Source organism: Emys orbicularis, chromosome 5 (assembly GCF_028017835.1).
Source record: "Emys orbicularis isolate rEmyOrb1 chromosome 5, rEmyOrb1.hap1, whole genome shotgun sequence".
In the NCBI taxonomy this organism is placed as follows: Eukaryota; Metazoa; Chordata; order Testudines; family Emydidae; genus Emys; species Emys orbicularis.
The window spans coordinates 131,603,809-131,626,650 of NC_088687.1; the positions used below are offsets into that span (position 1 = coordinate 131,603,809).

Sequence of the window (22,842 nt, forward strand, 5' to 3'; positions counted from 1 at the left end):
CACTCGTTTCTCCACCGTCAGTGCAGCTCTCATTCTGGTGTCCCTGTGCTGGAGATCCAGGAATGTGGCCTTGCGCATCCGTAAGTTCTGTAGCCACTGCTCATCATCCCAAGCCTGCATTCCAATGTGAGCCCACCAGTCAGTGCTCATTTCTCAGGCCCAGAAGTGACGCGCTGCCATTTCCAGCTGCTCCGTGACCACCACCACCAACCTTGAATTGGTTCTCGCCACATCCCACAGCAATCTGACCTCTAGGAAATCATCATGTTGCCCACGGCGCTTCTTGTGGTTCTGCAAATACTGGAGGATCGTCCATCCTGTGCTTGCAATGTTCATGATCACTGTGCAAAGCTGTGCAGACTCCTTGCTTCTGTCAGAGACGGGGGACAGCGACAGGTCCCACGCAGGTTCATGGTATTTTCAAAATAGGTGCAAAAATTAGGGGATAAAGATGGCACTACAGGATAGGAACTTGACCCTGCAGTCCCACTTAGCCCTGAGCAACTCATTTCTGCCCCACCCTTTGCCAAAACGTCCCCAAAAGTCAGTGAGCTGGATGGCGGCAAGTTGCACTCTGGGGATACCTAACCATGGTGCACCACATTGTGCATTGACAGAAACACCCCTACTGAGTACACGCAGCGCTGACGCAAGAAGCAAAGTTTGCATGCGCACAAGGATTAAAGTAACTGCAGCGGCTTTATGCCAACGTCACTTGTGCCGGCAAAAGTCTGTAGTGTAGACATGCCCTGAGAGGTGGTAGCTAGGTTGGCATTCTTCCCTTGACCTAGCAGTGTCTAAACCAGAATTAAGGTCAGCTTAACAATGTCACACAGATGTGACATTTTTCACAGCCCTGAGCGATGTAGCGAGGTCGACCCCAATTTTAGGTATAGACCAGGCCTACTTTAGAGAAATTTGTACTGGTGTAAATGCATCTATGTAGTGACATCTGTGCAAACCCCTAGCAACAGTGCAACATGAGGCTGGGACTGGTGTGATGTACCCTGGTAATTTACTCTCGCTTAGTCACAGCACAGCAAGCCCTGTCTTACATCGGCACAATGGATCTATGCTGGGGATTTGCACTAGTGTAGCAACAGTGGCACAAAACTCCCCAATATCCACAGGGCTGAAGTCAAAGCACTCCACAGCCTCTGTAATGCGGGTCAGTAAGTTGAAAGGAAGAGCTCACAGCAATGCATGGTTAGCAACGAAACACACATAGCGCAGCCCCGAGTCTCATTTTTCACAGTTACAAACTCATTCATTGTTGCCCCAGCCTTATTCATTTGTCCTCTTTGTTAGGAACCCCAGGGAGCAAGAATAAGAATTGCAAGACATCGCAGGCGAACGCAGCCGTGCTCACAAGGGATGCGTGGAATCCAGCACTCACCTCTGAGGATTCGGCACACCGAACAACATGAGCAAACTGAAAGAGGAGCTTAACGTTAAGAATCATCCGTGCTGCATCAACAATAACACTTAGAAAGCGCTTGACTTTTCTTCCCAAACTCTGTACAATCACGACTCAGTCTTGTGAGGTAGATAAGTGTTACCATCTCCATTTACCAATGCAGGGACAGACACAGAGATGTTAAATGCTTTACTGAAGGCCACTGCAGCTAGGGAGTGGTAGAGAGGGGGTTAGGTACAGAAGTTCCGGGCTCCCAGCCCTGTGCTCAGACCACTGACTAGACAACACTGCCCTCTGACAAGCCTTTAGCAGTCTCTGTAAGACTGAATAAGCCACGCTCCACACAGCATGTGGAGGTTATATGAGAATAACCGCACAGTTCCATAATGTAGGGTTTGCATCCATACAGATCTACTTAATTCAATAGATTTACAGAGGAGTTATGTTGGAAGCATTGGTTTAGTCGTTCACCCAGCTTCTGAGCATTACATCAGAATGGTCATTACTATCGCTACAAATCAGACATGAACAGAGTGTCAAAATCTCCATCTGGCAAGGACACAACAGGCTGTACTTCAGTGGTGTTACACTTGGGATGAAGATGGTCCAGGGAGTTCTATAGAACCCTCCAGTCCCAAGGCACTGGTAACTCACAAGTTGTGATCTTCGCCTGCAGGCAAGTCTTTTAAAACATCTGAGAAATTGCTCCCAGTCTGGTCCTTACAGTGTATGCCCCCAACTGATCCCTATACATGGAGAAGAGACACATTGGCACTAAGAGGAAAGGGCTTTTGGAAAGCAAGGTTTGATCCATTGAGCCAGGGGTGGCCAACCTGTGCCTGAGAAGGAGCCAGAATTTACCTATGTACATTGCCAAAGAGCCACAGTAATACATCAGCAGCCTCTCCCCCATCAGCTCCCCCCGCCTGCCACAATAGACATCCTTGAAACTCTATGCGATAGACAGCGAGGGCGTGGCAGGCTCAGGGAACGGGGCAGGAAGGATTGGGGGCCTTAGGGGAAGGGGTGAAGTAGGGGCAGGGTCTGTGGCAGAGTCAGGGGTTGAGCAGCGAGCACACACACACACCCGGCACATTGGAAAGTTGGCGCCTGTAGCTCCAGCCCTGGAGTCGGTACCTATGCAAGGAGCCGCGTATTAACTTCTGAAGAGCTGCATGCGGCTCTGGAGCCACAGGTTGGCCACCCCTGCATTGAGCCATCTGATCACTGAGGGCCTGATTCTTGTTTCAGACCAGCACAAATCAGGAGTGACTCCACTCAAGTCAATGTCAGTGTAAAACCAGTGTCAAAGAGAAGTGCCAGAGACTCCATGAAGTCTGCTAGGGACTTGCTATTGATTTTACACAGAAGGCAGTCAGGTACTATGGTGAAGGGGGGCAGGATGAAACTCTATGCGATAGACAGATTAGATCAGAACCAAGCCCTAAGCTCAATTCCTAAGGCTCTGCTTAACTCACCATGCTGCTGTCTAAAAAAGAAATAGCAGGAAGAGTGAAGGACAGCAGTTCTGATCTCACTTACAGATAATCTTTTCAAGGGGGTTTATTTTCCCAATATGTATCTTAGTTTATGTAATAGACATATTTTGCCCCCCCTCCCCCCATCATATATTCACTCCCAGAGTCGTTGTGGTTAGTAGATGCACCGAAGTTTAGGAACACCCGAATGACCAATTTGTCATGCACTTAGAGTCTGCTCTGCAAATCCTTAGTTTGAGAAGTTACAAGAAAACCCCAATCTGGCCCTGATTCTCCACTTTGTAGAGCAGTGGCAGCCTCAGGGAGCCGGCTCCATCTTCCCAGTTCAGGGCCACCTGGCCCCAGCACAAAGTTAGAACAGAAAGAATCCTGCTCTAACTTACATTGCTGGTGCTAGGTCTCTCCTGCCAAAGAGGTCCGGTCATGAGCTCTGCCGTGCTCCCAGCCCAACCCCGACATGCCTCTTTTTATTGGGGCAAGAGGCTGACAAAGGATACACCCAGGAATAAATGTACTCACATAGGCAGATACGTGTCATGACTTCAATGGGACCTCCGCACTGGAACACAGTTACTCCCCAGCCTAGGGGCTAGACTGTCACATGACTGTCTGTGGGCAACGTCACATGTAGCTGTGCTGTGCCAGAAGGAGAGCAGATAACGGGCTGTGGCTCTTGGCCCCACCACCCATTTTCATGGAGCAGCTTAATTCCCCCTGTGCATCCAGCCACCTACTCTGGCCAACGAGAGGGGAAGGGGGATGGAGTCAGACCTCCTCTCAGGCCCCACCCCTCTCTATGGTGGGGAGTATCAGGGGAAACACCTATGCTTGAGTGAATTATCCCTCCCCACAGCCAGTCACCATCAGAGCAGGGCCAACCAGGCGAGCAAGGGAGGCTGTAATCTCCCTTATTGCCCTGAGTGGCTGGGAGAGTCTAGCCCTAAAGCTGTGTCTACACTACAAGTCCTACAATGGCAAAGCTGCAGCTACAGCTACAGGGCAGTAGTGTAGACGCTTACCACAGCCAAGGAAGGGGGGTTTCCATCACTGCAGGAAATTTACCCCATTGAGAGGCAGTAGCAAGATCCATGGAAGAAATCTTCCATCAGCCTAGTCCTGGAGCTGCCAGCTTCACGCCCGGGGCTCCGCTCCTAGTCCCGCGCCTGGGGTCCTGGCTGCCACCAGTCTCACACCTAGGGCTCTGCTCCTGGCCCCGCACCCAGGATCCCAGCTGCAGGACCCACCCGCAGCTGTGGTCCCAGCCTCAGCCCCTTTGACCCCATCCGCGTCCCCTCTCACCTGCAAGCCGCAGCCAGTCCTGGCCCGAGCTCTGGGGAGACGGGGCACGGACAGGGTTCAGGGGGGGTGCGAGGTAAAAATTTTGGGGACCACTGACTTTCAGCACCCCCACTGTAAAAAGTGTTTGAGTGCCACTGGCCCCAAGCGATGCAGCTAGGTCAACCTAAGTTTTAGGTGTAGACCAAATCTAAGTGTATGTCTACACTGCAACATAAGCCCAGGGTTCAAACTCAGGCTCAAGCCAATCTCCTTTCCATCTACACACAAATCGCACTAACCTGGGGCTCAGACCCAATCCACGACCTATCAGGGGTGGAGGGTCCGAACCTGAGTCAAGCTGAGACCAGGGCCGGCTCCAGGCACCAGCCCTCCAAGCATGTGCTTGGGGCGGCACCTGGAGGGGGGCGGCGCTCACCCGGGGAGAGCGGGGCCGCGGCCGGGCTCGCCACCCTCCCCCCGGCGCTCCGGCTGGTCGGGGAGAGCGGGGCCGCGGTGGGCTTGCCGCCCTCCCCCGGCGCTCCGGCCGGCCGGGGAGAGCGGGGCCCCGGCCAGGCTCGCCGCCCTCCTCCCAGCGCTCCGGCTGGTCGGGGAGAGCGGGGCCGCGGCGGGCTTGCCGCCCTCCCTCGGCACTCCGGCCGGCCGGGGAGAGCGGGGCCGCCCTCCCCTTGCGCTCTGGCCGACCAGGGAGAGCGGGGCCGCGGCGGGCTCGCCGCCCTCCCCCGGCGCTCCGGCCGGCCAGGGAGAGCGGGGCCGGGCTCGGTGCCCTCCCCTGCCCCGCTCCCCGCCGGGGGGCGAGGGGCGGCGGGAGGCTTTTTTGCCTGGGGCGGCAAAAAAGCCAGAGCCGGCCCTGGCTGAGACCCAGGGTTTAAGCCCTATTTTCTTTGCAGTGTAGATGCAGCCTCGCTAAACTCATGCTTCAGGAGTCTGCCAAAAGTATCCCATGGTGCCATGGACCAACTTTCTTTGTCCTCTGGACTGTCAAGTTTGATGGACAGTCAAGTTTTCCCACACTGCACCACAAACAAAGGGCTAAAGTGGCCATGTTTTGTGAGGGCACTGGGAAGTCTGGGATATGAGTGGTTGGACTTGAGCCTGCATAACGCATCACAGACACTGGAGCCCCAGGCTAGGACCCAGGTTTCAACAATTCCTAACCTGGGGTTACAAACGAGGTAACAAACCCAGGGTCTGTTAACTCAAATTCTACTAACCCTGGGCTTAGATTGCAGTGTAGACATTCTCCCCTCCCATGGGGTCCCAGAGTACAAGCTCCAGCCCGAGCCCAAACGTCTACACTGCAATTTTACAGCCCCATAGCCCGAGCCTGAGTCAGCTGACACAGGCCAGCCGTGGGCATTTGAGTGCAGTGTAGACACACTCTAGGCATCTATGGCTTGGTCTACACTAAACCCCCAAATCGAACTAAGGTACGCAACTTCAGCTACGTGAATAACGTAGCTGAAGTTCGAAGTACCTTAGTTGGAACTTACCTCGGTCCACACGCGGCAGGCAGGCTCCCCCGTCGACTCCGCGGTACTCCTCTCGTCTAGCTGGAGTACCGCAGTCGACGGCGAGCACTTCCTGGTTCGACTTATCGCGTCCAGACAAGACGCGATAAGTCGAACCCAGAACTTCGATTGCCAGCCGCCGAACTAGCGGCTGGGTGTAGACATACCCTATGGGATTGGGCCCTCAGTGCCTTAGTGATTCATGGAGCCATTTGTATTACTGCAGAAAATTGTTTTAGCAGCCACCTCATCACTGAAGCAACATAGAGCTGGTTTAAATCAATTGCCTGTTGATCCATGAGTAATGTAGGCAAAAGGCAGATGGTGCTAAGCGGAGGAAACAAGGTAACGGTTTAGAAAGGCTAACCATGATGGGTGTGTTCCCCACACTTGCTAGAAGGGGATAACGTAGGCCAGGTGGGCCAATTAACCTATTAGGCCACAAGCTGGGAGATATTTACAGGGAGAGGAGAGCCCTGATTAAGGGAAGCAGAAAGCTCACCTGTGGAGCAACAGGAGGGGTGTCTATAAAACCAGGGAGCTGGTGGCAGGAAGTGGGCTCTAGGAACCCTCTCTGGGATATGGGAGGGAAAGGGGTTTGAACCAAAAAGGAAGGGTTTGTCTAGCAGACCTAGGAGATGGGGGTTTAGCTACGGTGGTGAATACAAGCCTGGGATAGGCAAGGTAAGTAGTGCGGGGGGCAGGAAGATTTGGGGTAGTACAGACCTCAGCTGCAGGAGATAGGACCCCTGGACTGGAACCCAATGTAGGGGGGTAGGCCTGGGTTCCCCTACCAGCCACTGAATGAGTGAGTGGTACAACTGGGGCAGTGATCTTGAAAACTGTCAGGGACCATTCATCCCAGTCACTGAGGGAATCACTTAGCCAGGGCAGTGGACTTCAGGACTGCCTAGGACCACAGGTGCTGACTTTCAGCTTTTCCTGTGGGTGCTCCACCCCTGCTCTGAGACCCTACCCCAAGGCCCCACCCTTGCTCTGCTTCTTCCTGTCCATCCCCTGAGGCTCTGCTCCCACCCTGCCTCTTCCTGCCCCCTCCGTCAAGTGTGCCATGCCCTTGCTCTGCCTCTTCCCACCCATGCTCCTCTGCATCCCCAGTGCCTTCCGCCTGCCACCGAACAGCTGATTGGTGGTGGGCAGGAAGTGCTGGGGGGAGGGGAGAAGCTGATTGGTGGGGCCCACTGACCAGCTGATTGTTGGGTGGCTGGTGGGTGCTCACTATTTTTTTTCCATGGGTGCTCCACGAAGCGGGAGCATTTGAGTCCCGAGAGAGAGCAATGGAGTGCAATTGCAGGAAGGGCTGATGGCCAGGCAGAGCTAATTGCTGGATGCAGCCAGAAGGAGGCGCTACAGTGGTGAGTAGAGCACTCTGTGACACTAACACATGGCTTTCTCAAGAGAGAATTTTCCTCCCACGTGCAAAACAGGAATTTGAATGGGCCATGGACTTTGAGACCTTGTGACAAGATGGAATGTTATTACTAGCAACAGAGAAAGCGGTTCAGGAACAACACACTCTTCTCCAGAAACTCTCTCCAACAACTGGAACTGATCCCAAAGGGGAACTTCTGGGGGGAGTTAATTGCATATTTTATTAATTTCAATCACTGAAGTAAAATGTATCAGGGGGTAGCCGTGTTAGTCTGTATCTACAAAAACAACAAGGAGTCTGGTGGCACCTGACAACAAGGAGTCTGTTAGTCTTTAAGGTGCCACCAGACTCCTTGTTGTTTTTGAAGTAAAATGCACATCAGAACCTAGCTAAGGTATTTACCATAGTATCTGAGCACCTTGCAATCTTTAACATTTGTCTTCACAACACCTCTGGGAAATGCTACTATCCCCATTTGACAGATGCACTGAGGCACAGAGACACTAAGGCCCAGATAAGGCACCTAAATCCCTTTGAGGATGTGGGGTATGTGACTTATCCAAGGTCACATAGGAAGTCTGTGGTGGAGCAAGAACTTGAACCCAGGTCTCTTAAGTCCTAGGCTTGTGCCTGAACAACTAGATTTCCTCTGTTGCAAACGCAGGACCCAGTACTGCACGCCAGGCTGGAATAACTCTCTTCACGAAGCAGGAGTTCCACTTACAGAAGGCTTGCAATACCGAGTCCCGGTTGTTACAATATGTTAGCATGGGCCAGGATTTCTGTAAATCCTCTTGAAGCTGTAGGAGATTTGCCTGTCCCCTGTAATCTAGCTACTGCTGTCACTGTAACTGTCTGGCAGGTTCTCAGACCCTTTACAGGAATGCAAAGCCTTTCAGCTGAGTCACCCTGTCAAGTACTGTGCACAGAGGCAGAGATACTTTTGCTGATTCCTTCTGATGTCAGAGCAGCTGAGTCCTCTTAGCTCTAACCCAGCAGTATAAAAAGATGTACAGTAAATGTTTGCGGTAAAGGGCACCACTGACATCATAGATATATTTGTGTTTTGTTGTTAATTTGGAAGGCAAACTCCAGGAATGAGGGCAGTTTGGACTGTATCTAGTGTGAGTGCACTCTGTTTGCAGTAGGGTGGGAAGTCCAGCTGCTTACCCCTGTCCATGGCTCGCCAGACATGGTACCACCTGACTGGCAAATCTCTCTCTCCCTCTCACTTGCACACATACTGTTTACAAATTTCATTACAAAACACCAAATCACCTACATCCTTGATTTTTGCGAGGAACTCTGAACTCAGCCCAGCTTTGCTGAACGGTTCATGAACAGTTCAGTTATCCAGGGCCCAGCTTTGGAAGACCTGAGGTCAATGTCTGGTGTCCGTGTGAAACCAGGCCAAATTTTTTTATATAATGGAGATATCCTATCTCCTAGAACGGGAAGGGACCTTGAAAGGTCATTGAGTCCAGCCCCCTGCCTTCACTAGCAGGACCAAGTACTGATTTTTGCCCCAGATCCCTAAGTGGCCCCCTCAAGGATTGAACTCACAACCCTGGGTTTAGCAGGCCAATGCTCAAACCACTGAGCTATCCCTCCCCCCCCCTCAGCAATGTTGAGTTTATTTGAGCCCAGTGTCACTCTCTCTTTAGAACAAAACACAAGGGCTGGTCTACCCACCAAATCAAACATATAGCTAAAGCAGGTTTACTGGTTATTTTGGTGGAAGTCTGCATGTGATCGCTTATTTTGGATTAAGAATGTCCTATTTTGTTGTTGTGAACCCTCTTATTTCAGATTGAGAGTGTCCTGTTAATCAATCAAAATATGACACACAAATTGGAGCCAAGTGTGTTCACACACAAACTTGCCCTGGAATAACAGAAGTGTGAATTAAAAGCAATTTTATTATTTTGGTGTAGGCTTGTGTATAGACAAACCCTTACAAATGGGGGGATGGAAAAAACATCACCAGAGATCCTTGCGATTTATAATCTTAAGAATTTGTAAGGTGCTCAAAGATGATGGTGGTAACCAAGAAGCAGACATTACCGGTAGATCCCAGTACTCAAAGCAAACCTTGGGGGGGGGGGAGGGGAGGAGAGAAGGTGCAAATTCACATAAATCTGAAACCCAGCAAACGTTTACACAGACCCCACCAGAAATTGAAATTGCTAGATTTCAAACAACTCTACTTTCCACTTCACTGTCCAGCCTCCAAAGGCTGACAAACCTGCTGCTTTCCAGGAGAACCTAACCTCTCAAGAACCTTACCTCTCCCCAGAATCAAGCAGGGAGTTACAGGAGTTTTGGCCTCAGGGTGATACAGAAGAATTCTGGAAAACATTGTCTGGGACAATCCACTATCTAACAAGCTTGCAGATTAATTTATCTGCAGAGATGGCTCAAGCCATACATTTTGGATCTGGGCCTACAAAGCTTTTCACACCTGAACTTGCAAAAATCTTTATAATGAAATCTCTCCCTCCTCTGACCTCCACACTTTTCTGACAAAGCAAAATTTGTGCTGCTTTTCTGCTTTGTCCTCCTAGAAGCTGAATCTAAGCAAATACATTTCAGAGGCAGGTTTCAGAGTAGCAGCCGTGTTAGTCTGTATCCGCAAAAAGAACAGGAGTACTTGTGGCACCTTAGGCTTGGTCTACACTAAACCCCCAAATCGAACTAAGGTACGCAACTTCAGCTACATGAATAACGTAGCTGAAGTTCGAAGTACCTTAGTTCGAACTTACCTCGGTCCACACGCAGCAGGCAGGCTCCCCCGTCGACTCGCGGTACTCCTCTCGTCTAGCTGGAGTACCGCAGTCGACGGCGAGCACTTCCTGGTTCGACTTACCGCGTCCAGACAAGACGCGATAAGTCGAACCCAGAACTTCGATTCCCAGCCGCCGAACTAGCGGCTGGGTGTAGACATACCCTTAGAGACTAACACATTTATTAGAGCATAAGCTTAATATGCTGTAATAAATATGCTGTAGCCCACGAAAGCTTATGCTCTAATAAATTTGTTAGTCTCTAAGGTGCCACAAGTACTCCTGTTCTTATTTCAGAGGCAATTGCTTCTATTCCTCTCCCTCCCCCCACACTTACGGGACATCCCTCATAAATAGCTTTCAAAGCTTGGCATCTATCCTTACACATACATTGATAGGGGGGTTATTTATGAGTTGTCTTTGTCTATAGTGCAGTATCTTAAAATAGGACTGTCATAATATCTACTGTACATTTCAGTGGTGATTCAGAGGACAGTCAGGGTAGGCACTGGTGCACCTAATTCACACTAGATACACACCATGTCATGGGTACAATTTTCAAAATTAGGTGACATAGAGGCGTAAGTCCCATCTTCAAAAGAAAATTAGGAGCCTAAGTCCCATTGACTTTCAATGAGACTTAAGCTCCTGAGTTACTTTTGAAAATGGGACTTGTGCGCAAGTCACTTAAGTACTTTTGAAGATTTTACCCTACGCTCTTTACTCCTTACGATAAATGGACCCTGAGTGTCAATTTCACCCACCCACATTCAGCAGTCACTGGACTCCACTGGTGCATGAGAGCTGTCAGCTCGGCATGTTTGTCCTGATCGACACAATCTTGCGGCAGGATTATATTGTCTATGTGCATCATACATCCTGCTCTGTGCTACCCTGCAGAGGATAAGAATCTGCTGCAGTCTCCAGCCCCAGAGCCTGACCCCTTAGAACAGTGGTTCTCAACCAGGGGTACATGTACCCCTCGGGGTACTCAGAGGTCTTCCAGGGGGTACATCAACTTACCTAGATATTTGCCTAGTTTTACAACAGGCTGCATAAAAAGCACTAGCAAAGTTAGTACAAACTACAATTTCATACAGACAATGACTTGTTTATACTGCTCTATACACTGAAATATAAGTACAATATTTATATTCCAATTGATTCACTTTTACCATATAATTATAAAATAAGAAAGTAAGAAATTTTTCAGTAACAGTGTGCTGTGACACTTTTGTATCTTTAGCTCTGATTTTGTAAGCAAATCGTTTTTAAGTGGTGTAACTTGTGGTATGCAAGACACATCAGATTCCTGAAACTGGTACGGTAGTCTGGAAAGGTTGAGAGCCACTGCATTAGTTCAAGCTGTAGAAACTCATGCTTCTCCCCTCTGGAAGTTTAAGGTTCAATCCTTGGTGCCTGCCAAAATGGTGGCCATCACAGAGCAATCTTGCTCCCTCCTTTAATTGCCCTGAGACTAAGCTGTGATGCTATCCTGTGAACTTAAGCATTACAGTATCTGTATATCTCCATGTCCTTGAGCCAGTGCTTCCTCCATTCCTCTCTTGCTCCACTTTGAGGATCAGTGAGTGGAGAAAAAAACTTCAGATAACAACACAAGACGGAGGAAAATGCTGAGACTTACCTGAGCTGCCCGTGCTTTCTGATGCACTTCGGGATGTTTTGGGCTTGCTCTGTTTGCTGCTTGTTCGTACAGTGACTGGAGGAGATACAGGACTGCTGCTGTCTCCTCGAATGGTTGAGAGATCCTGCATGCTAAAGCTCCTGAGTCTCTCAGACAGAGCCCCTTGTCCCTGGTCAAACAAACAATACACAAGTCAGAGTCCATGACACATTTTAAGCCCCCCTCCTTCTAAGATTTTGTCTACATTACAGCTTACTTTTGAAAAATGTAAGTTATGCATTGCTCAGGGGTGCGGATTATTCACACTCCTGGGAAGTTATACCGACCTAAGCACCGGTGTAGACCGTGCTATGTCGGCAGGAGAGCATCTCCAGCCAACATAGCTACCGCCTCTCAGAGGGAGGAGTTGTTAAGCTGACGGGAGATCTCTCTCCCCTTGGCTTAGAGCATCTTCACCACAAGTGCTACACTGGCGTAAGTGCTGCCGTGTAGATGTAGCCTATGTTACTGCAGTCCTTCAGGAGGAGGAGAGGAGGGAATTCATCAAGTGGGGATGCTCCCCCCTACAGAGGGGGGAGAAAATGGGTTTGTAAAACAATTCATTCTGTTTCCTTTTTCCTTTAGTGCTCTCAATGACCTAAAGTCTGGTCTTTCAGACTTTTGTTGGAGAACTTAGGTTGGCTCAGCTGTGTGTTCAGACCTTAATGAAAGGAGCAAGTGTTTGAGTTAAACAGGTGTTTGACAAACCGAAAAAAACCAAATAGAGATTTAAACCAACTAGATCAAAATCACTGTCATTCTAAGTTAATCACGTCCATGGTTTCTGCATGGCAGCAGCCTACTAGTTCTCCAGTTGCTCAGAGCATCTCCAAGGCAGACAAGATCTGAATTTCTAATGTTACAGCAAAATCCTTTTAAAAACCAAAAAACATTCCAGAGCTTCTCCATACCGCACAAAGAAGCAACGAAGGCCCCACATTCATTTATTTCCCTTTGCAGGTTACCTTTAAATCAAGCCACAGGAGGTATATTCCTGAAAGACAGGAACACAGTTTTTCTATGAGAATGGTTGGTGCTTAAAGGAATGCAGTCCAGTTTAAAAAAAAAAAAAAAAATCCCATCTAAAAATCAGCATCCCCCAGCACTGTTTGTAACACAAACACTGCAACATACTTCAATCACAAGAAATCCTGAAGTCATTAGTTAAACTGAGTGATATTCAAAAAGTAACCAAACTGCATACATGGTGAAAAATAAATTTCGATTATAAAGATTCTTTCAGTTGTCATACTCTAAGATAATACTTATAGCATAGTGTAGAAAAAACTACTTTTAAAAATATAGGGGGCCTGATTCTAATCTCACTTGTACCAATGTAAAATAGGAGTAACTCCATTGCAATCAATGGAGTGACACCAGTATACACTGAGGTGAGGTCACAATAAGGCAAATAATAGTACATTTGATAGTGTCCTTTTAACATAAAGATATGCCTTAGAAAATTAAAGTGCAAATGGTCAGATAAGGAATACTATAGTGATTCAAATGCCACTTTCACTTCAGCTTTCCTTTTATAAAAATAGTGCATTAAGGGCCCAAAACACTACTGTAGAACAGGGCCGGCTCCAGGTTTTCTGCCGCCTCAAGCGGCGGAAAAATAAAATAAAATATAAAAGCCGATCGGTGGCAGCTCAGTCGTGCCGCTCCATTCTTCGGCGGCAGTTCGGCAGCAGGTCCTTCGCTCCCTCTCTTCCTCTTCAGCGGCACTTCAGCGGCAGCTCAAAGAGGAAGAGAGGGACTGAGGGACCCACCACCGAATTCCTGCCGAAGACCCGGACGTGCCGCCCCTTTGTATTGGCCGCCCCAAGCACCAGCTTCCTTAGCTGGTGCCTGGAGCTGGCCCTGCTGTAGAAGACAACAATAGGCTAATTCAAGTCTTCTGCATTAGAATCCCACTTTTTAATGCCCCAAATCACATTTCTAGATTAAATACAACACTTGATTATATTATACATACACCCTACCTATACACACGTACCACCCTATGGTATTCTACAGTAATTACTCAAACCCTGCTGGTTACAGTTGTAATACTACAGTGATTAGGTGCTTATGCAATGCCAACAGCCGCTGATCATCAGCAGGCAGGATCAAACCTGGCACCTCTGGAGCTTAGTGCATGAGCCTCTACCGCATGAGCTAAAAACCAACTGGCTGTTAGCTAAGGCTGTAGAGCAAACTCATTAATCTCTCTCTAAGTGGTCTCGATGCCACTAGAGGGGACAGAACACCACACCCAGGAAGTGTGTGGGTTACATTTACACTTCTGTAAAATACTGTAGTTAAAAATAAAAAGTTTGTTTGTTTTAAATAAGGAAATCAACCACCCTTCATAATCAGAAAATAATAGTGGGAAATACTCCCCACTGGTAAATTGAACACAACTACACTGAAGTCAACCTGGCTCACCTAATACATTGATATCAATAGGATGGAATGGTACTAAGATACTCGAACCACCTAGAATAGGAATCCACAGGTACCAATCTGCCAGCCTCTCTCATCTGCTTCACACAGAGGTAACTGGAAAACTGAACCTACTATCCCACAAAGTGTTTGGTGCTCTCAGAAACAACCGGAAAGGCTTCTATCTAAGATTTAAGTTGGACCAGACGTTGTGCCACATCAGTGCTCAGAACTACTGTCATAATGTGGTGGCACACACGGTCCCCTACATAATTTCTAGATTAGTGATTTCTAAACTTTCCAACCTACAGCCCACTTCATAACAGAAAAATCCTCTCAGGGACCCACCTCCTTTCTCAACCTGTGGCTCCCCTACCTCTAGGCTCTCCCAGTATTTCACTGTGGGAACCACCGGGGTACTCTATGAAACACAGCTTGGAAAACAGCATTCTACGTTAACAAAAAGAAAATGCCATTCTCTGCTGACTTCCTTAGTACCATCTTGTGGTACCAGCAGCTGAAGAAGGGAATCACCTGCACGAAATAAATAGAAATGGCCCTTTTACAATGTGTCTGTGTGGTGATGGTAACAATCTATTTTTTTCTTTTCAGTCTATTGCACCTTTAAGTTTCTAAAAATTATCTCGGGCTGCAGAATTCAGCAGCCATTTTGTTCTCAAACTTGCTGCAGCCTTTTAGAGGGGACACAAGGGCCAGGTCTACACTATGTCAGAAAAAAGAACAAGGAGTACTTGTGGCACCTTAGAGACTAACAAATTTATTTGAGCATAAGCTTTTGTGGGCTAAAACACACTTCATTGGATGCATGCAGGGGAAAATACAGTAGGAAGATATATATACACAGAGAACATGAAAAAATGGAAAAGAAGCCCTTGAGGAATTCCACCATGATTTCAACAATTTCCATCCCACCATCAATCTCAGCCTGGACCAGTCCACACAAGAGATCCACTTCCTGGACACTACAGTGCTAATAAGTGATGGTCACATAAACATCACCCTATACCGGAAACCTACTGACTGCTATACTTACCTACATGCCTCCAGCTTTCATCCAGACTACACCACACGATCCATTGTCTACAGCCAAGCTCTAAGATACAACCACATTTGCTCCAACCCCTCAGACAGAGACAAACACCTACAAGGTCTCTATCAGGCATTCTTACAACTACAATACCCACCTGCTGAAGTGAAGAAACAGATGGACGGAGCCAGAAGAGTACCCAGAAGTCACCTACACAGGACAGGCCCAACAAAGAAAGTAACAGAACACCACTAGTGAAAGGGAAATTTTTAAGCCATCCAGTGATGATCACATGTGGCCAACCTGTAGTTACCGTACCTTAGCATCAGTGGTTTCTTGATGGGCAACTGAACACCAACCCATCCCCACCACATATGCAGCATTATGCTGAATAAAATTAATACTCCTTTCTCCATAACTTTGGTTCAGCAGACTCATGTATAGTACCAGACCCATCTGCACCCATACTGTGGGTTCAGTACTACAGACATTTACTGTGGGGAGTAGTGCTTGCTACTGAATTATGGTCCCACTGGCTTTGATGGGACTTTACCCAGGAGCAAATTATTATGTATCCTTCTTTCTATATCAGTAGCACCTACGATCCCCAGTCATGGACCAGGACCCCATCGTGCTAGGTGCTGTACAAACCCTGCCCAAAAAGACAAACCCTGCCCCAAAGAGCTCTCAATCGAAGTGTAAAACAAAAGACAGCAGATGGATTGAAAGAGACTGAGGGAGTACAAGAGAACAATGAGACAATATTGGTCACCATGACAGGCTGTGGTCTCAGCACACCAGCAGCCTAACCAGTGTCAAGTTTTTTGTGGGCTTGTCCAGTACAGTAAGTGATGAGGCAGTTAGTGAACACTTGCAGAAGGGGGTTCTAAACGCTTGAGTCAAATTCTGCCCCCATTTACACCAGTGCAGCCTCATCGATTTCAGTGGAATTGCACCAACTGGTGTAAGGGAGGGCAGAATTTGCCCCCTCAGCTGTATGGGGGATTCTGCTATGAAAAGCAAACACAGCGACTTAGCCAATATAGCGGCAACAACAAGAGTTACGTGAAAAAACAAACTATCAACCCCCCTGACTAACTGTTGGATTTGACCTGATTACCAGCAAAGGACTTTTAAGATATTTTGCTGATGAGACTGGAGAGGATTTTAGAGGCGAGTACACAAAAGCCACACACTGTAAGCTGAGCAGGCATTGGGTGTTCCCATGACAATCTCATCTGAGTGGGAAATGTTTGCTAGTCCTGGCTTAGTTTTGATGATTACGTTCTTCACACTAGTCTTGTTGGGAATCATTTAGACTCATAGACTTTAAGGTCAGAAGGGACCATCATGATCTTCTAGTCTGACCTCCTGCACAACGCAGGCCACAGAATCTCACCTACCCACTCCTGTAACAAACCCCTGATCTATGTCTGAGCTATTGAAGTCCTCAACTTGTGGTTTAAAGACTTCAAGGTGCAGAGAATCCTCCAGCAAGTGACCCGTGCCCCACGCTGCAGAGGAAGGCGAAACCCCCCCAGGGCCTCTGCCAATCTGCCCTGGAGGAAAATTCCTTCCCGACCCCAAATATGGCGATCAGCTAAACCCTGAGCATGTAGGCAAGACTCTAGTGCTAGCCTGAGAGTTAGTATAAGAATTCAGCAGGTTACCTGCCCTTTTTGCTGGTCCAAATGTAAGAATAAATGAAGGAGCTAAGAGACCTAGAAAGGGAAAAAGGAAGGCTCTTGTGGCAATGCACCGATAAGTTTTGAGAACAATATACATTTGGGCACAGAAAGTGCTCACCATCCATCAGCCACAGTAGTTCCTGGCGGCCCTGGGGCTGGCCACTGATCAGCGAGCGGCTGGTGGGAGGGCTTGGGAAACAGGGGGTGGAGTGGGGGCGGGAAGAGGTGGAGCGAGGGCAGGGCCTCAAGGCGGAGCAGGGGTGGAGCACCCACTGGGAAAAATAAAAGTCAGCACCTATGCATTCAGGGCAAATGTAATCCAGGCCAGCTCAAGGTTTTGAGGGGGGCAGTGATGTGCTAGGGATGCATGCGCATCTCTGTGGCTGACGATGGAGGATGGGAGAAGGTTAGTGTGAAAGCTATGGCAATATCCTTGAAAATCCTTATTGAATTAAGATTACGTGTCTTTGGAGCCTGTTGTATTAAATGCGAAGGTTACGTATTACTGTGGGCCTGGACCATCCTTGGTCTTTTGGGACAATACATGTGTCATGGATTTCTTGGGAAATCCACCCCAGTTACACAAAAACCCAGCCTTTGGAAGCTACGCCCTGAAGAGGGGACCATTGTCTACTGATCACTTGTTCACTAGGCCAAGATCAAAGGCCCGAGCTGTATAAAAGAGAGACTGAACTATTCATTGTTGTTCTGGTTCTAAGCCAAGGCTGTTATGAACTTGTAACCACAGAAGAACCTCTTTGTGGGGTTTGAAGGACTAATTTCCTGCCAGAGCCTTTGTTGGAGTCAGGGGGTGATCTCTGGTAAGCTTATTATCATAGAAGGGATCTCGAGAGGTCATCTAGTCCAGTCCCCTACACTCAAGGCAGGACTAAGTATTATCTAGACCATCCCTGACAGGTGTTTGTCTAACCTGCTCTTAAAAATCTCCAATGATGGAGATTCCACAACCTCCCTAGGCAATTTATTCCAGTGCTTAACCACGCTGGGACCTTATTCGCATGTGTATAGGTTCTCTCATTGTTTTAATATGCTTTCTCTGTAATGCTCTCACCTTAAGAATAAATATGGCTGCTTATAAAGAGCTGTGTGGTAACTTGTAACTGCTAGCAATCATGCTGTTCATAACCTCTGAAGAGAAAGCAAAGGGCAAGTGCTGGCCTGTTTAGGCAGTCTGGCTGCTTACTGGGGATATCACACAGTAGGCAGGGAACTGAGCAGCCTGGAAAAAATCCTGGTGAGGAGGGAGATGTGGATCTCTGCCCTACAAAGGTGATGGTTGAGGAGCCAGGAGCCTAGAGCAGTGCCCTTGAAGGACCACAGAGAGGACATATAGATGCAGTTGCACAGAGTGGCAACAGAGAGGATGGGCAGGGAAGTCCATCTGTAACCTTGGATGAGTTATTTATTTAACTTCTCCTTGTCTCGGTTTCTCCATCTGAGAGATGGGGAAAATAACACCTAACTCACAGCCATATTGGGTCAGACCAATGGTTCATCTAGCCCAGTATTCTGTCTTCTGACACTGGCCAATGCCAGGTGCTTTGGAGGGAATGAACAGAACAGGGCAATTTTGAGTGATCCATCCCGTCATCCAGTCCCAGCTTCTGGTAGCTGAAAGACACCCAGAGCCTGGTGTTATGTCCCTGACCATCTTGGCTAATAGCCATTGATAAGAACGGTCACACGTGTTTGTAAAGTGCTTGCATCAAAAGCACCAAGTATCACCACTTCACTCTTTATACTGCCAGGCACTCCTCACCCTATTAGCATCAAATCTGGCATGTTTGAAATCCACATGAGGAATTCCCATTGGTGTCAACAGCAGCTAAGTGCTGTTACATTTACTGCCAGTTTAGAAACAGTGCTAGAAACCTCAGTTCATGTACCACAAATTGGCATGTTGGCAGCTATCTTAGTTCTGGCCATTGGGAGGCAGCGTGAGAAATTGCGCTATACCTACTAAAGACACTGTAAAGAGCTGATGGTTGCACCCAGAAGCCATCATAGGCGGATACAAGCATAAGCTATGGGAATAGAACTCAGGACCTTATGTTCTAAAATAGGGGCCTCTTCCCCATGAGCTAAAAGGGCTGTGATAGTATTAAGATTTATCGCCTCCACAGACTAGCCATCATAGAGCAATATGAACTCAGACACACCAATGCTCCATTCAATCTTGATTCCACAGCTTCCCTGTAACCACGACAGAGTGTGGAAAAAATAATACTAGGACAGTAATAAGGAAACGGAAATTTGCTCACTGTAACATGATGGTGTGTGTTCATTACATCCAGCCGTTTTGTTTGTGCAGTTCATTTCCTTTCCTGGGGACTTTACCTCAATGCTGGCAGACAGTTCCTCCTAATCTACTCTCTCCACTCTCCGTGTTTGCAGCGTGGCTCTGACCTCCTGTGCTTTGGCTATATGTCATCTTCACCTTTGATTGGGGCTGGATTTACATCAAACACCCAACAGAAGGGGGGAAATTAAGCAGCCGCCCTGCCCTGGGTGTGGTGCGGCGAAGAGTTTGAGTATGTGTTTGGTTTGTAGTGTAGTTAGTGAAAAAGGCCTCTGGAAACCCAAAGCAGTGGTGAGCTCTGCTGCCAGGGCACTGAGGTAATTTGAGAAATGCTGTAATAGCCAGCACAGGACGATATGCTTCAAGAAAGCTGTGCGTCCTTCTCTTGACTAGCCCCATACAATGAAGCCAAGGCTTTTCAAGTGACCACTGATTTTGAGTGCCCAATCTGAGACACTTAAAGGGGGCCTGATTTCACAGGGCAGGTGCTCGGCCCCTCCTGCAAACCAGGCCCCTTTAAGGTCCCTCACGCTGGGCACCCAAAATCACTTACCACTTTTGCAAATCCTGACCACAAAGACTAGGGACACGATGCAGCCCTCACCTTGATGGATGTGCTAAGCGCTGTGAACAGAGTTTTCATCAAATACCTTAGACAGGCAGGCCCAGGGGTGAATCTACCACAAACAGAGGGCTTTAATTATCGAAGAGGGCTCTATGCATGTGATCAAAGGAAGGAAATCCACCCTGCCCAATGCAGTGTTCTCCCTCCCCACATCACTCAGCTCCACATGCAATTTGAAGGAGAGAGCTCTGCAGCTCTCCTCCGGCGAATTATGCCCAAGGGAGCATTCTCCCATGTGGGATCTAGAAGCCTGCTGGTACCTGAGAGATGGGGACGGAGTTTGCCCAGAGAGGAAGAACTGGCCCAAACAGACAGGCTAGAGCAAGGATCTTTTCTGAGGGCCTGATCCAAAGCCCTGTGGAGTCAATAGGAGTCATTCCACTGACACCAGTGGGCTTTGGATCAGGCCCTAAAGGCTTTGGAGATCCAGGGCGATGTGTGTGTGCTGCCAGCCAGCCAGCTAGCAGACAGCCAGAATTACCACCAACCCTGGCAGTGTTTCAGGTCATATTTTCACACGCATGACAGACTCTTGGACAATCTCTCAGACCTATTAGGCACAAACGGGCTTTTCATCAATGCCAGTCAGGCATGCTTTCTCTCCATCTCATTTTTCCCCCCATCCAAAACACTGTGGCTGGTGCAAGGACGTTTCAGCTTTTTATTCCCCATTCACGATCGTCATCATCATCAATATAGCAGTAGACCTAAAGAGCCTGTTGTTCCAGGTGCCGTGCAAACAGTTGGTAGGTAGTCCCAGCCTGGAAGAGCTTACAATCGAAAAGGCAAAACCAGAAGAAGGGCCAGGAAAGAGAGACAACATATGAGCAAGTGTCTGAGTTGGTGATTGGCACACATCTTGTTAGTGGGCCGGAGCTCCGTGCCCCTCGGAGGGCAATGGGCTGAACTAGTGGAAGGTAAGGGGGCTGCACATCAGGATTTACCTCCTTGTTACCGGATCCTACCACTTAGTTCTTACCCTCCTGAAGTCACCGTGTGCTGAGGGAAGGACTGTGGTGCCACACAAGGGGGATGCAAGGTGGTGGGACAAGGACTCTGCGCTGAGTACCCAGCACCAGATGTCTGACTTTGTCTCCACTCAGAGATCCTCAGAAATGTACCACTCATCTTGAGAGAGAGAACGAGAGCGAGAGCACGTGCAAGCGAGGGAGATTGGCACAAGGGGCCTGGGATTCTGAGAGCCCCTCACCTGTCTAGTAATGGCCTATATTTTTGCCTGGCAGCACAATTGTTTTTTTTTATTGTGTCCAGCTAATCAAACGGTTAGTCCACCAGAGAGAAGGAAAAGAAGGGGGTATTTCTCAAAGTTCAAGAGTACTTAGATCTGGGTCCATTTCTCACTTTAACTGGGCCTGCACCCAATAAACTTAGGGCTAGAGCCTCGTACCTAGATCAACAGATGCTATGGTGATTTATACCAGCTGAGGATGGGGCCCCTGATATCTTAGCATCTATTTCTGTCCTGTTATTCCAGTTGAAGTAGGACACGGGATGGACCTTTCCTTTCTCTACTTGGTAAGGCCACATTTTCCACTTTCTGAAAACCAGGCCACTTATTTTGGTGCTGAAATATGGATTTGGGGGCCTAACTTCAGCCTTGGGCTTCAACTTGAGCAGTTTAACACGTGTTAAAGGCAAACTGCCTTGTCTCCACGGGGCTGTTAATATGTATTAGCACCTTCCAAAGGCTAGGGGAGACAAGCCAGTGAGAGTCCCGGAGCTGACGACTGAAATAGGGGGTAGGGCACTTTCTAAACTTGGGTGTGAGGGTGGTGAGAAACATTTCCCCTTAATGACAGCTGTATTTTGGTTTTATTCACTGTCTGTCACCCTGACGTGCTCTCCAGACCATAATTAAGTAATTAAAACTCAACACCTATGAATGCAGAGAAGTATTATACCTACTTTTCAGGTGAAAAAATTGAGGCACAGAGAGGTGAATGGCTTGTCAAAGGCCAAACACTGAACTGATGGCAGAACCCAGGAATCCCAACTCCATCCCCTACTCTAACCATTAGATTAAACTCCCTTCCAGAGCTAGGAATAGAACAGAGTGATTGTTTTGTTACAACTGCCTCAAATCGATCCAATACTAATCCCCTAAGCTAGCCGTTAAACCACTCTCCCACCTCTGAAAACAAGCAGCTAGGTAAAACTTCTTACCTGTTATGGGTACTAGCCTAATTTAAAATGTTGTCCCTAGGAGTAGGCCTTTGAATATGTCGTAGACAGGGAGGATGGTTCAGTGGTTAGGGCCCAAGCCTGAAACCTGGGTTCAAGTCCATGCTCTACCATCAACTTCTTCTGGGACCCGGGGCAACTCATTTAGCCTCTCTGTGCCTCCATTCCCCATCTGAAATGGAGACAATAGCACTTCCCTACCTCATAGGTGTGTTGTGAGGATAAATACATTGAAGATTCTGAGGCGCTCAGATACTGCAGAGACAGGGGCAGGATAAGAACCAAAGCTAAGGTGTGACAATGGTAAAGAATCACAGAAAGAGATACTTTCTTCTAACACTGAACAAGGATCTCCATTAGATCAAGGAAAACTATCATCCCTAAAACTACTCTGTCCCCTTCTTTCACTGCATACCTTCTTCCCTACGGCCATCCCCAGCCTCCCTTCCACCGGGCCTCCTGCTACCACTGGAGCTGTGTACATATCCTTGCAAGGTGGAAAACAAGCATTTTGAGAAAGGGCCCAAGACTCAATTATTCTGTTCCTGTGCTCAGGGCAGGGAGGGAGAGGTGGGGCACAAAGGTTTCAGGCCATATTCTGGGGTTGGACAGGGCCCTGCCGAGCCCCAAGTGTAAATCAGAGCAGCCTCAGGGCTGCTCTAACTTATACTCTGCTTCCACGTGCTCCTGCAGGCCCTGGAAAGCAGAGACAGACATAGTGCAGTGCACCAGGGACATCAGTGCATCTACACCACATGCTGGGAGCAAAGGCAGTACAGAGTCAGTGATACTCTCAGTGGACTGCTGCTGCCCATTTTAAGGCCCTTTTATGCTGCTAGAGTGCCATAAAAGGCCTTGGCATAGCCAAGGTGTCAGCCAAATGTCTCACTGTTGTGTGGAGGTTTGTAGGGACCATCACACATACAGCATCACGTCAGCTCAACATCTAGAA

The 22,842-nt window shown here is 48.3% G+C and overlaps 1 protein-coding gene across 3 annotated transcripts in view; it reads right to left on the minus strand.

Annotated features, from left to right (window-relative positions):
• The window catches only part of REEP1 (receptor accessory protein 1), a 98,733-nt gene that overhangs the window by 26,765 nt on the left and 49,126 nt on the right, over positions 1 to 22,842 (minus strand). For 2 of the 3 annotated variants that reach the window (XM_065405635.1, XM_065405634.1), the window contains one exon: positions 11,542 to 11,710. In XM_065405635.1, the coding sequence (XP_065261707.1) occupies positions 11,542 to 11,710 (169 nt within the window). Of the gene's footprint in view, positions 1 to 1,396; positions 1,433 to 11,541; positions 11,711 to 22,842 lie in introns of all 3 variants that reach the window. The other variant, XM_065405636.1, reaches the window with a different exon arrangement.